This window comes from Corvus moneduloides, chromosome 16 (assembly GCF_009650955.1).
Source record: "Corvus moneduloides isolate bCorMon1 chromosome 16, bCorMon1.pri, whole genome shotgun sequence".
NCBI classification, from domain to species: Eukaryota; Metazoa; Chordata; class Aves; order Passeriformes; family Corvidae; genus Corvus; species Corvus moneduloides.
The window spans coordinates 10,426,662-10,442,205 of NC_045491.1; the positions used below are offsets into that span (position 1 = coordinate 10,426,662).

A 15,544-nucleotide genomic window follows, 5' to 3' on the forward strand; every position below is an offset into this window, starting at 1 on the left:
GTAGCTCTGTGCCCTTTAAGTACAGCTGGTACAGAGAAATGGGGATTTGCAAAGCAAAGAGCTGACCTTTCATTCATATCCACATGTTCAAGAATGGATTTAAATACAAATCTTAGAAATCTTATGTCAGAACAACAATTTGAAATAATGAGATTTTCCTTTAATCTTCATCAGGGTTCATTACACAAATAATATAGGATTCATTACATAGATAATGAATATCTAATTAGCTAAGATAATACTCAGAAATATCTAATAGGAGGTGCTTAAGTTGATAAATAATTTTTGTAGATTTAAGTAAATTTGTTTAATCACAATTGGTTGCTGATGCAGCTGTCACTGTGTCGATGTGAGTTTTAAGCATCCCCTCTGCTCTGATCAGACTGGTCTGGGTTGCACAGAATAATTCAGTTTCCGTGATTATCCCTTTGCTCTCCCATGAATTGTGATAAAAAAATAACTGTTTTAACTAAGACAACATAGTATCAAGACAATCATGAAGCTGGACAGCGTGCACAGTCCCATTCTGAGGAGCAGTGTTCCTTTGTCCCTGACTGCTCTGCTTTGCCAACACAGGGAGTTACTCCCTTCTCTGTCCCATTCAGGTGCGTTAGGAAACACGGAGTCAAACGCCTGTCTTAATTCTTAACCCACCACTGAGAGTAAGTTAAGGCTGAGAATCCTTACTCCAGTTTGTCTTTGCACATTGACTGTTCTGATACCATTTAAAGATCAGAGACCCCTTACGAGTTGCACTTTGGTTGATCAAAAAGAAGGCATTTAAAATATGAAAAATATGCCTGACCTGACAATGTAATTCTATTTAAGAAACAGAAAGTGTGCTGTATAATATATGCAGACACCTCTGTCATGAAGCCTCATGGGGTTTCACACCCAATTATCTGTGACCACCTCTGGTTACCATAGCAATTCTCTCTTAATTAGAAATTCACCCTCAGCTCATGGCCTATCTGTGCTAAAGCATGAAATTCTGCTACACACTTGGGTATTTTATTTATTTGTTTATATATTGACTGTAATTTACTGTGTCAAATGACTCTATATGCAGTAGTACTCTGGATTTTTGACTCAAACATTGATTACAATTGTAATTCTTCAATGTGTTCTTGACCCACTTTCAGTCTGTGTATAAGGGGCAGGCCACACCAGGAGAGAGGGCAGTGATGCTGAAGGTGTTAATATATGAAATAATATGGTCAGTAAGGTGGAAGCAGCTCTCTGTCTGCTGCTCAAGAGGAAGGACACTGTGAAACTTTCCGCCCGCATTCAGGCTCAAGTTAGTTTTACAACATTTTCAAAAGGAAGGCATCTCAGCCCATATAGAAGTATTTGATAATGTGTGAAGCTGGCTAGATTTGTGATCATAAGGTGGACAAAAACCACCACAGGGTGTTTTGGTGACAGATGTAAGAGATTTATTCCTGCTCTTAGAAAAGTAAGATGAGGGGAATGAGAATAACTTACATGCAATGTAAGAGGGCAATTCTAAAAGTTGGGCATCGTATCAATGCTTGGGGCACAAGCTCAAAAGCAAAGGGTATGATCCTAAACACTCCCTCTTGTAATCCTGAGGAGAGCAGAGACTCGTAATTCTTGGAGTCCAGACCAAAACCATAGTATCAAAAATCTCTGTGGTTTCTAATGTAAGTATAGAGCCTCAAAGTACAAACAACTCTTTCTGAAATAAACAAATCCCCAAACAAAATGCTACAGCACAGATCAGTTCCTTCAAGGGAACAGGACAAGAATAGAACATGATTCAGAAATGTACTCAGATAGTACATTTGTAGGACCAATATAAGAACTTCCGAAGCAGAATAGAACAGAAAAGTAAAGGAGAAACCAGAAGGGACTCATGCATTGCAAGGTCCAGAGAGATTGGTTTCGAATGTTTGTTGCAACATCCAAGGACTCCAATCTGGAGTTCTTGGGCTGCAAGAGGTTTAGGACTGTACTTTGAAAATTTGACATAAAATATGAGAGAACTGAGAGAAAGAACATGAAACATTCAGCTTAAAACAGAAGGTTACCCCATCTGCTATCTTTCACAAAGATCTCTATTGCAGGCCCTGAGATATGAGAGAGGCTTTAGCATTTATGTAAACTCATCAGCCAGGTTGGAGGGCAATGCCATGTGGAGAAATTGCCACTTACTGTGTTCTATGAAGCTCATATAAATTCTAATATATCTTACTAATATGTATCATGCTGAGGAGCACAAGCAAAAGTAGTCTTACCTTCTGCCATATATTGCACCATGTCTCCAGATTCTCATGTAATACAGTTTTTTGGTTACTGCTCACAAATGCCAATGTTACATATGAGCAGGACCAGACAAAACACAGCAGAAGAAATCCAAACCAATTTCAGCTTCGTGGTCATGATGTGGATGTTAGGAGATGTCAGCCAGGTGACAGCTGAGCTCTGTCAACTTTTATTTTTTTATTTAGTGCTTCTCCCAGCTTAGTCAAATACTAGATTCTGAACTGATATGCAGTTGTTATTTTTTTCCTGAACATGCCTGGCATAGACAGAAATGGTGTTTTTAATTTAATCTGTCTGAAAACATTCTTTAAATGAGTAATAAATAGTTCTTAAGAAGCACAAGTAAGTTGGGCAATTGGCATGTATCTTTAATTACAATTTTAGCCTTAATAATTATTCTTGAGTCAGCTGTACAGCATTATTACCATAATCAAACCTGCCCATTTTAAAATCCAATGTCATAGTGCAATTGATTAAGGTAAAATGAATCCAGCAGTAAAGGTAAAATTGATTAAGGTAAAAAAAATCCAGCAGTAAAAGCTTCAGTGACTGCTCAGGAGAGCAGTCAGCATGCATACATATACGTTTGCCAACATTCTCAATATAAACTAAATGACTCGTTATATGGTATCTTTGTTGTGCCTGGATTCTGATTTTCTATGAGTCATGCCTTAATTTACTGAAATAGAATAAGATGAGTAAGAGAGTCAAATCATAGGGAAAAAAGTCTGCAAGCTGCGTAAGGTCCAACACAGTTACAGAGGAGGATTATTCAACTTTTCTGTTCTCTTTATTCACTCTGAATTCAATATCAGAACCCTCCTGCCACTGGATATCTTCTGCAGGCAGGAGTTTTATAAAAACCTCATGAAGAACCAAGGTCAACCTTTATTACTGCATAGACCATAACAGTTTTCTTTCTGATTAACATTTTCTATTGAATTTGGATTCATCCGTAACTGCAAAATTGCATCCCATGTAACACTGTAAAGGCACATAGCACGTCTATGTAATGAAGGGGATAAAAGCAGTTTTCTATTACCACCACATTAAGTTGGGATTGGATTTTGCATTATGAGTTATCATCTTATTTTACATATTGCTAAAGAGAATGTAATGTTCCATTTAGATGTAACTGAGCTGGAATGTGAGAGAATTTCAAGCATTTGTATAAGGAAAAGAGGAGGGAGCACATCTGACATGTTTAGATTTTTAGGTTGCCTTCAATGTATAGCATCCTACAATTATCATACAGATGTTTTTCACTCAGAGGTAAAAACTGTGCAGTACATTTGACTATAGCTGTCATCAGGAATAGTTTGAAAAATCCTTAATTGCAGCACTAAGAAAATGAAATAGCAACAATGTCCTGCAGAGAAGTGTCAAACCTGATAATTCTCTGGCTGTGCAAGGGGCGACCACATACTGATACAGTTCTAAAAGTATAAAGCCATACTAAAGTGATATATTCTTAAGGCTGAAGCTTTTCCTCAAGACTCATTCTTTTTAAATTATTTAGAGTAAAAGGATACTAAAGAATTTATCTACTCAATATCAGAACTAATGGATAAATGGCAATGCTGAAGTTGTAGTTTTATAGCATTTAGTTCAAGATAAGCTACAGTGAAAAGTAATATTTTTAAAATAACAGTTAACAATTTACCTTTGCTCTGATTTGTGAAATCTTTGTCTATTTGTGTTTCAACTATTCATTGTTATGTAACTGTTCCCCATGGCCCATGGAAATCAGGTTCAGTCTGAGGTTAAATGGTACCTTGTCAAAGCAGGGATGTGACCCAGGATGAACGAATCGTATGACTCCATTTGTTTTCCCGCTTTGTAAATCTTTTGCCTCTGCATACATGGATACGTAGGAAGAGGAGAGCAGATGTGAGGGAAAGGTCAGGGATGCTGTGAAGTCTTTGAGGCTTTACTTTTACTTCTGAGATTTAGATGCCTCCTTAGTGCAGATACATGAAAACATTCCTCAGTGAACATTGGTGATGTTTATTTTTAGCAAAGTATACACCAGGAAAGAAGGGAAAGTACGGACCAGGTAGCACGCACATATCAAATGCAAATGCATCCAAATCCAGTGTTGACCCACTGTCAGTGTAATATTCAACTAACAAGAAGATTCCCTCACATATAGACATATTTTCTATATCCATATCAAAGAACTGAATATCTGAAACTGCTAAACTGAAACAATTTGTGTTTCTGTGTGGGTATGCAGTTTTAGTAAATCCAAATTACAAAGTTTTGCCAGCACACTGGAGAACAGAGAATTGCTTCTTTGTGGCTGCACATCTTTTGTTAGATTTTAGTGTAGAAAATGGTTACAAGTTTGACATTATAACAAAGAATAATCCTATGAACGGTTCAAGTTATTATGTTCTATTAGCTATAAACAAGGGATAAACTGTGATAATTTTCCCATTAGAGGTGGTTAGTTGAGGCTGTAATGGAGTACACAGTATTTTAGAATCAATGCCACCATAGATGAACTGTACCTTCTATTGAGAGACATTGAGAAGGATTCCCAGAACTTGGTTTCTCCACATATGCCACATTCCGATGACAAACACCCAGGAAACTCTATCCACGGGCTGAGCTTACAGCTCTTCCCCACAGGTAAAGGAAACCAGCCAGAGTTGCTTTGTCTAACCTGTAGGTTAGAGCTTTACAAGGACATCCAATTAAAGGAAGAAAGTAAAAAAAGCCATGCAATTGGTTACCTTTATTCTGATGTTCAAAATGTTTCCCAGAGTCAAAGTTTATTTTCCTGTTTCCATGTGTGTGTTTTAGACTTGTTTTTCTATGTCTGGCAAACACAGGTGCCAACTGATCATTTTGGAACTGGATATTGTCTAATGCTTTTCTCGCTCTGGTGTCAGGTTTGTACTTACTGTACTCACATTTTCTTCTGTTTCAGCCTGGCGTTACACAGCTTGGAAAGCAATTTGTCTGGGCTGCTGGCTGGCTGAGCAGTGCATGTGGTGTGTGCTTGATGGCTGGCAAGTTGGCAAGTCATCTCAAGGATACCTGTTCTGCAAGGAAACAGAAAAAGTTGTTGTTAGTGTATCCTTTGAAAGGAAGGCTGGTACCAGCCAGATGTTTGCATGGTGCTGTCTCTTTGTGGTAGTGCAAGAACTCAAAATGGGGCTCACTCCTGTACAGTGAGTAAGAGAGACACTGCCATGGACTACAGCTGCACATAGGCAGTTGGGCAGACACTGTTTAGGAAGGAAGAGGAAAAGGATATTAGGTGGGTAAGGCATGGAACAGATGACATAGAGCTCAAAGTTCATAAAATAAGGTAATTCCAAACCCATCCCTTCAAGAGTATGTTAATTATCTTAGAAGCCAATTTTCCTTCTTACTCTCAAGGAAACAGCACATTTTTATGGATGGAGAGGAGTCTAGTTGTGACCTAATGTAAGCTGAAATACACATGAGAGTAAGCTTGAACAATCCAGAAACATTTAAATGGAGATGGTTAAGTGGGGAAGAGCCACATTTGTTGCTCAGGTGATGTTCCCTTGTTTGCAGATCAGAGATCTCATTACAGTCAATTAGTAAAAGGATGGAAATGAGAACAAACAACTTTCACTATTCTTTTTTGTAACAAAGTTGTGCCTGAGAAAAAAGAAATTGACTTCCACGGGTGAAACCTGTGCAAACATATTTCTCCTTCATTAGGCCACTGGTAGAAAGGAATTCCAAGGTATTTCCAAGGAGTTTTTAAGAATCAGCTCATGTTCTGAGGCAAAGCACACCTCACTTTGAGTGGTTACATACACCCTGTACTGCATGGCAGCAGACATGAATGGCATGAAAAAATGTAATTCAGGGAGAAAAGGTGTTTATTCAGCAGTCATACAATTCCAGCATGGAAGCCACTGGCATAAACAAATGAAAGCAATTTATGTATGTACATAAAGAACATAGTCTGAAATTCCCATTTGTTAAGTGGTATAATATACTACAGAGGCTTTTTTGTGTGAAAGAAAGGCATCAGGAGCAATTCTGAAACATATAAAGCTGACTGATTGTCTATAATGTTCCCCCAAAAAGAGCCATGTGAGAAAACAAGGCATCAGTAAAGGGTATTGTAAAATATATTAAAGCAACATTCTAACAGAAAACCTGTTGTGTGTTTAGTCCAGTATTTACAAAAGAACTTATGCTCCAGAATTACATTCAAGCAGTAAAACTTTGGGACTTCATTGTTTCCCACTATTCTTAAAGAAGTAATCTTTCTAATTTAAGATACATTAAACCCCTTCAAAATAAAGTTATTCAAGCAGTGATTATTCAGATAGTGAGTTATACTCAAAAGCATTTGTAAGCAGTTGCTCACTGTGTGAAGCAAACTCATTCAGCATGAGAAATGGATGCTTTCCCTCAAGAACTACATAAAGATAAAATCAGGAAGTGCCACCTACCTTTCATCTATTTTTTGTATTCCCCAGGTCACCTTATTAACATAAATAAAACAGGACTAGTTCTTGATGGAGATTTATAAAAGTAAGCCTCATTATTTATTTCTTAAGGTATTGGTGAACAGCACAGATAATGTTTCTGCTTGAGACTCTTGCATTTTCGTATTAAACAAAATGGCCTATTTAATTTTGACACAAGTTTTCAGCAAGTAAAATAAATGCATTCACCATTGTGTAAATTCTGTAAGACTCAAACTTCTCACAGAAATAAAAGTCCATATTGTAAAATACAAAATAGATATGTAGTAGAAATAGCATAGCTTAAAGTGTTTAGTTTTTAATGTATTGTGAAACACAAATCAGATATATATTGTCCAAGATGTAAGATTTTGTAACTATATTAAGAACTCTAGCTTCATGCCAATAAAGCCTAAATAATAATAAATAATTAATTTTTAGTAAAGCAACATAATCTGTGTATTAATGTTTTACTATAGTAAATGCTTGGAGAGACAAAGGAATGAACTTTTGGTAGGCAAAGATATGGAGACATTACACTTGCTGGCCAGATCTTAGGTCCCCTTGGAGTTCAGATTTTGTAGCCCATTAAGCACATTCTTGGTTTTCACTTTTCCTAAAGAGCAAGGCACATAAACTCAGCCTGAACTTTGAGGTAACACTTTTGTGGTTTCTTCTTCTTTAATTGAGTCATTTCAGTATGGGCTTATCTGGCTGGTGAAGTAATGGATCTGTTTTCAGGCAGGAAGTGAGTAGCTCATGAGTCAGGTTTACCCAGACCCATGTTAGTGCAGTGCTGCCCCTCCTTCCCTCACCCCAAACTGATTTCACATTGTGTGGAGTGAAAGTCGGCCACAGCTGAAAATTAATCACCTACCAGAGACTAAGCCAAGACAAGATGCCAGATTTGATGGCTTTTGTACTGTCAAAAAAAAATCCTGCAAGGGTCTGGAAGCAGCAGGAGTAGCCAAAGTAGAGGAGCCACATCCCTGCCATTTATACTTGAGTTACAACTTGAGTGACAAACTCAGAAAATGCCATGGTTGGGTGACTGAAAAGTGAGCACTAGGAATGCACAGAACAAGAGGAGCATGTTATAATTATGGCTGGTCTGCATAAAAACTGAGAAAAACTACACTGTAGAAGTCAATCAGTCTGTTGTGTAAACCAGAAATCGCCTTGAGCAAGAAAACCTGGAGTAACTTCCACATTAGGGAGCTTAAGCTATAATTTAGCAAAGTTAAAATTCATGTAATCCTATCATCCTTTATAAAACACTGGAATTAATATTGTTTGAGAAAATAAAAAGTTAATCAATATCACACCTACGAAAATTAATACTGTTCACACAAATAAGATCAGCCAAAGGCAGCATGTACATCTTAATCAGGGAACACAAAAGCAAGAGCTCAGGGGGAACCTGGAGTGGTTGTCAAGGAAACAGCTACAAAAACCCCAGTATATGAATTCTGCTGTTAACAAGCAATCAAGGTTCATTAAGACAATACAACTTTTCAAGAGGCAAATTCTGAAAATTAGAACCTCTTCTGAGAATTCCCAGACAACATAAAATTTCGGAAATGTCACATAATTTAGACAAACAGGTGTGATGCAATAAGCAAAAAAACCCTGCAGCATTCTAGATAGCCTGAGCCAGTTGCCACACCTTGCACACAAATTCTGCATATGAGTGGTTGATTTTCCTGAAACAATCTTCACATCCACATGTAAATAAGCACTGATAAGAGTCTGACAGGGACATATTTACTGTAGGTGTTAAATCTGTGCACGGTGCTTGTAAGACAATGTTGAGAGCCAGCACAAGTATTGTACTTTCCCAGTTGTAACAGGCTGGTGGGATGAGGAACTGGCAAAACATTATCAATATGTATATATTTGCTTGGTTTTTGATTTCACGCACATCTTAACTTTCTGCAGATCAATCTGGAATGTCAGACAACTGCCACACATCATATCCTTTTATATCAGATGCCCTTGGGTTTTGGTCCAATCAATTATTGGTTTCACTTGTGAAAAGCAAATTGAGAGTTCATGAACAAAAATTGAATCTTCAAATTATGTTACTGTCCTGGATATCTGCAGTGTCCAGGGGTCAGCATTAAAGGATGAACTTTGTAAATTGCCCAGTCTAACAAGAAAAAAAGGAAAGTGTCTGGGTTTTTTTCTTCCCCTCCAATTTGCAGCAGGGCAGTATTACAGCAAGTTGAGAAATTCAAAGTGTTATTGATTGCAACATTTTTTTTCTGCCATCTTCTTTGACAGGTATTTTGGAGCAAGGATATTGGTACCTGAAAAGAGTCTTTTAACTGTAGTCAAAAACCAGTTACCTGGGTAATATTACAGCCCCTGAGTGGCCTCCTCTCGGAGCAGCACATGCGTGTGTTATCTCCGTGGCACAGGAGGAAAGGCTGATATGATAAGGAGTAATGCCAGTTTCCCTGACACATTTTGTGTCATCATCCTGAATTTCACTTCCTCTCGGATACCTGTCAACCACCCCACCTCACCTCATGGAGACAGGGCTGAAACCTGAATAGAGCAACAGGAACACAGACCAATCCTGTGGCCGGAGAGAGCACACAGGAGCGGTGTTTAGAAGTCCCTGTTATCAGGCACTCGGATGAGCTCGGAGGCGGTGGCACAGGTGGCATTTGGCTGCAGGGAAGTGACAGAAAGCACAGACAGGTGAGCGCCTTCCAGCGCCGCTCCGCAGGGACCCGAGCACCCTCAGGTGCCTGGAGCAGTCTCACGTGCCCTTCAGCCGCTCTCTTTGCCAGCTGAAATCAAAGTTTTAGGCTTTGCCACAAGCTTTCCTCCCTGCACAAAGCATCTGCCTCCTTTTTGGCAGCGGAGGGGTTTTCTCCTCTGAAAGGTCACCTCCAGCTCCCAGCCGCTACCGCTGGCTGCCGATCAGCTCTGCTGCGGCAACTTTTCCCTATTCATCAATATAAAGTTTTCCCATACTCTCTTCCCGTGGGATGCCCTCCTCCAGCAACCTTCTGTAAATTAAAACCAGGATGATTTTCCCGTGCTCACCCTGCCGCAGTGAACAGTGAGGGGCAGCGGCTGCCCCCGGCACCCCCGCCTCAGCCGCGACTTCCCCGCCTCAGCCCGAGCCGCGGGAGCCGGCGGCCTCCGCAGGGGATGGGAGCTGCGGCGTCTGCGGTGCCAGCACCTCCAGAAAACACAGGTTGCAGCAGATTCCGAGGCTCCCTCCTCGAAGTGCCTCACAGACGTCGTGGGAGTGTAGGGGTGTGCTCGCGTTTCCGTCACAACCGGCCGGGTGCCGGGCCCGGGCTTGTCTCACGAGCGGCCCGGCGTTGTCCCGGGGTGCCCGGGTTTGTTTGTCTCACGAGCGGCCCGGCGTTGTCCCGGGGTGCCCGGGTTTGTTTGTCTCACGAGCGGCCCGGCGTTGTCCCGGGGTGCCCGGGTTTGTTTGTCTCACGAGCGGCCCGGCGTTGTCCCGGGGTGCCCGGGTTTCTCTCAGGAAGGTGTTCCCAGCCTTGGTGGCGGCCGGGTGCGTGTGGACCCCCGGGGGCATCAGTTTCTAGAACCGCCTGAGGGCTCAGCCCTGAGGCCCTGCCCTGACGTGCCCTGCCCGCCTCCCCTGACCTTCCCTGGCACGGAGGATCGTAGTAGGAATAATATTTTAAACCACAGCTTTTAGCCCTAACTTTTGTGCTGCCCGCGGGTGACCCCACCAAGGTTACAGGGCTCTCCGGGGAGAACACGCTGTGGGCAGCAGTGAGCTGCCTTGTCGCCAGCGTGCCGCGGCTGGCCGGGGTGGCTGACGGCTGAGCAGAAAGGCAGCAGATGTTTAATGTCTGTCTGCGAAATGCGAAATGCCACGAGGCTCTTCATTGCTCAGCCCTTTACGGTATTTCCCTTATGGCTGCCTCGCTTCTTTTGTTCTTCCTTGGCAAGCAAAACGAGGAAAGAACTCGTGAATTAATAGAGGAGGAGGTGTCAAAATTTAAATGATTTTTTTCTTGCTAGTATTTACTCAGATTGCAACACTTGTCAGTGAGGAAAGTAATATAGTTACTCATAAAAGAGAAGTCCGGAGACTTTTAATGTGAGAATCGGTGAGGCAGAAGGTTCTGGAGGAAACCTGCCTTTTCTCCCACCTCAGGAAGGTCAATAGTTAACCTTTGTCCCAAGGGGTGTGAGTCCTTTGCTCTCACCATTAATGTCATTAGCTCATTTGGCAAATGGTTCACTTCTTTTTACAAAATATATAACAAAAATACTTCAATTAACTTCATAATTGATTTTTGAAACTTAAAATCACAGCTCATTTCTAAGCAGGTATTTGTGCTATAGATGAAAACCCTCAAAAAGCCTGGAGACCAGAAACTTTTTAGCTCTTCAAAATTAAGCTAGAAACCTTTGTACTTTCTCTGTTCAGTTCATGTTATAGACTTGATGATCTTTTGTCTTTGAGTATATTCATTTCTCCCTTGGTACTTTACTTCAGCAGCACTCACCAGGCAAATTAATCTAAAATGAAGTTTACAACCATGTATCTGAAGTTTCCAGGCCTCAGAAGGACTTGATTTGTGTAATGGGAGAGGATTTAATTCAGCTGTAATTTTTCATGCAAGTTTGAGTAGCAGTCCTTCATAATTCTTTAGCCAATTACATCTAACTGCTCACAGATTATGTACTGTATGTGGTTTCAGCTAATTGTACAGCCCCCCATCAAACTGGTGAATACAATTGTCCTCAACTTTTGATAGACTATAGAAGGACAAACAGATATGAATAACTTTCCTGGAATGACAGATGGGACTGCAGCAAGAGACTGCCCATTATATTTCAGTTGCACTGATATGTTATGGATCAGCATTACAAAATAAGCCCATTAACTCTGTGGAGAAAGAGGAAGTCATTGGCAGAGCAAGGAAAAGAATTTATGAATACCATTTCCTAATCCTTCAGTCTAAACACTAAACCCTGTTGTCATTAAGAACTCAAAAATAGAGAATACTGTAATTCCTAAACTGTGATTGTGCATTTTTATTCAAGGTTTACCTCACATATTGTAATGTATTATGGAAGGTGTCAACAAAGCAGAATTTCTTAAAGGAATGACAATCTATCATGCAAAGGCTGCTTTATTTACAGTGCTTGTGACTCAGTGGACTGATGATACTGTCACTTCTTGGAAATTCTAACTGGAAGAGGCTACGAATAAACCAAGTCTCCATCTTGCCATTCATATGCAAGGAATGCGCTATCTGATAAGGGGAAATTATATAACTGTGTAAGCACAGCATTTTTTATGCATCCCTGGAAGCAGTTTTGCCCCCTATTGTTCTCTTTACGGGGGCAAGTGAAATGTGCATCAGATACAGGTACATGTTTAGGCTATACTTTTCTATAGGAGAAACATGACCCTGACCATCTTTCATTGTGAAGGGTTTTGGACAAGCTCTGCATTTGAAAAAAGAACAGGTGTGAAGTGAATGAAAAATAATGCCTAGACTATGAGGAGTTAATTCATTAGTTCTCAAAACATGGAATAGAAATTGATTCTCAAAACATGGAGCAGAACTCTCCAGCATGTGCTGCAAAGTGGTCTAGAAAGTCTTTCATGGCTTGATCTGCAGCATAATAGCTGTAGAGCAAGAAAATCCTGTGTGGTTCAGGTTCATGGTGTCTGTTATAATTGGTGATTAAAAAGCCCCAGACAAACAAACAAACAAACAAGAATACTCAATTATTGTGCTAATTAGTGTAGGGCATACTGCAAACCACCAAGATAACTATGGCTGGTTTAGTTAAGAAAAATGTGGTAAGCATATAGAAAAATTAGATAGAGAGAGAACCTTGCAAAACCCTAAATACTGCATTAAAAATATATAAAGTGAGTCCAGTATTGGCATTCACTGCTTTTAGAGGTGGGAGGATAATTCATCCATTAGGATTCAAGGAGCAGAGGCAGTCACAGGCCATATTTTCTCATTGAGTATTGATGGGCTGTATTTGTACACATTGGTTGGGAGTGTTTTGGATCATTATAGCTATGCCTCTTGTGAAGTGTAGGTGTTTGCATTCCTGACTCGCACAGAGCTGCGAGGGCTTGGAAAAAACTGTCTCTGAGCTGGTGTTGAATGTGCGTGTGTGGGGCTTTCTTTAGCAGAACCAGGAATCTTTGCCAAGCGCTCGGGTAATGAATGAACTTGCTGAAAGCAGAGGATGTAAAGGTTAAATAGAAGAAGGAAGGTAGATCAGGGCATCTTTCTTGAAGGTTAACTGTAGGGGAGTTCAGGGATTCAAGCATTAATCATTGGGTTCTGAGCATGTTTATCATAGGCAGTTATTGGGTACATCACTGCTACCTTTGAAGTGCTATGTCTTCTCTCCTCCTTCACAATAACCCAGGACTGGATGCCAGTTCTCTTCCTTGTTCTCCTGTTTGAAAAGAAAGATTGTGCCTTTCCTATGAAGATCATGAAAAGGGTAATTTTCCCCTCTGGCTTTCCTTCTGTACCATTAAAGTAGAGATACTGGGATGACTCCTCTAGAAGACACAGCTCCACCTCTTATTGCCATTCTTTCTATACATAGAAAATCTACTTTTCTGTTTCTCTGGGAGCTTGGGGAGATTTCTTTAGCATTTGAAAATGAAGCATCATTTTCTTTTCCACGTGAGAGTGCCCAACCTGATCTGGCTACAGTAGGAAGGAGGAAGTGCTATAAAACACTCAGGCATGACATCATAGCCTCTTGATGGATGTTTCCCATGTCAACAACACAATTTGAGACCATTGCCTGAACCCCAGGTATGAATGATTTCATACTTTCAGAGTGACTTGTGAGATTAGTTCTAAAGTCACTTGGTATGAATTTTAAAAAGATAGGGCATGAACAGAAGCAGACTTGCTGTCCTTTGTCTTTTTATATCAGAAAAACCTCTATAAGTAGACCATGGAGAACAGGAATTGTAATGAAATTTGGTGGGTTTTCCAGTTTCTTTAGCTTTTATATTTATTGAGGTGATTCTTATTGGATAAGTCTCTACATAATCATCCTTTTGTAGGGTTTATCTTCCATGTGTTTGGAGTCAGTGTGAGTGGTTTCACAAATATGTCTGGTGTTACCTTTGGACACCACATTTCTTAGACTTTTCATTCTTGCTGTGGTTACTTGGTCATTTTGATGTCTCCTTACACTGGCAATATTTCCAAGCAGTTCTGGAATAGCTAATGCTAGTGATTTAATTCTGACACTGTTGGTAATGGACACTTAGTTTAGATATATGATTTAATAATAAAGCTGCAGAACAGAGAAGTTCACATATGATTTCTTTTAAAAGAAGCTCTGGTCTTTATAGGGTTTTTGCAAAACATGTACACACTTCCAAATATTAGGTTTTCAGCTGTACAGGGTAGCAGGCTTGCCATTAGCTCTGTTTTCTTGTTTTGCAACAGTAAATAGCAAACTAACTATTAAACTGGAAATGGCAAACAAAAATTGTAAAGGGAGAATATGTGGTGCCAACTCTGGCTTCTGGGGCAGTAGAAGGAAAAAGGGAAAGAAATAAAATATCCAGATTTCCCAGATTTTTATTTTCCCTTCTTGTCCATATGAATGTATTGTAGGATGTAAATCTATTACTATTATTCCTTTGTCTTTCCAGCTGCCTTGCTTTTTATGACATATGCTGGATTCAAATTTAGACTAAGTTTTGTGACTTCTCTAATCTTTTATTTCAGATTTGCATAAAAACAGTAAATATACAGCCCCAAAAGGAATGCAAATATTACATCTATGTCATAATTAGCATTAAGACATTTAAGAAAAATGGAAAAGGGATTTACGGTTTTGCTATATGAAAAAGCTATTTATCATTATAGATCTTCATTGAAAGTTGTTGTCAGCTGAGTGGTGTTTTTGGAAATTGCACATTAGAGATGAAAGGAAATACACCTCCCTTTTGTCATAAGCTTTCCTTATGACAACAGTGAATTGTCTTGCTCTGTACTGTAGTCTGCTAAGATATCAAATTGGATTTGCTTATTCATCTGTGTGGCAGTTACACTGTGAAGTGTTTCCATCCATTTCACAGAGCCATTAGTAATAACAAAGTGTTGATATATTCAATACTACAAGACAGACTGTCTTACAGTTCCTGTTCTCAGGATGGTGTAGGGTCTGGGAGACTCTTGAAGTGTTCTTAACATTATTTCCATATTCTTTAAATGCGTTGCAAGACTTACTTGGGTTTTAAAAATAAAGAATCTCATCCTCAAGAAACTTCATGTTTTCTTGCAAATTTATTTTAAGATGAAGTGATAAAAATTAGGTGCCTCCTTCAACGAATTTCATTTCAGTTAAAAAAAAAAATCTTACAAGAATTATCTTTTGATAGGCTTTTCCCCTGTGCTTGCTGGCTTACAGAAATCTGAGTAGATCTGGTTATCCTATGAGGATTGTGTTTCATGTCTTAGACTTTCCGAGCTGCTTACTGCCTGCAATGGACCTTTCAGACTTTGCATCTTGTAGTATTTTTGTGGTGAAACTGTACTGGAAGAATATTCCTGCAAGATACATTTCTTTTATGCAACTTCAGTACGTGCTCAGTGGTGAGCATGCTAAATTAATTTGGTTGCTTAGATCCACCACCTGGGGTGGATAATGAAACCCTACTGTGTGGAAGAGAGGCAATAACAGTGCACTGTTTGTCAGTCCTCTGTCCATTCCTTGGGAGTTCTGGTGTTGATCATAACACCAATAACAGTAAAAATGCACAGACAATCTTGTTGGGT

At 39.8% G+C, this 15,544-nt stretch overlaps 1 protein-coding gene and 1 long non-coding RNA gene across 2 annotated transcripts in view; one reads left to right on the forward strand and one right to left on the reverse strand.

Moving 5' to 3' along the window:
* The window catches only part of SNX29 (sorting nexin 29), a 114,603-nt gene extending 107,452 nt beyond the window's left edge, over nucleotides 1–7,151 (forward strand). Inside the window, exon 21 of the mRNA XM_032126444.1 lies at nucleotides 5,222–7,151. Within this exon, the coding sequence (XP_031982335.1) occupies nucleotides 5,222–5,273 (52 nt within the window). The 3' untranslated portion in view covers nucleotides 5,274–7,151. The remainder of the gene's footprint in view (nucleotides 1–5,221) is intronic.
* On the reverse strand, nucleotides 5,222–10,544 carry LOC116452218. The gene is made up of 2 exons (XR_004243436.1): nucleotides 9,807–10,544; nucleotides 5,222–5,336 (listed from the first exon to the last, which is right to left on the reverse strand). It is a non-coding gene; the product is annotated as an uncharacterized LOC116452218 (long non-coding RNA).
* Nucleotides 10,545–15,544: the final 5,000 nt, after the last annotated feature.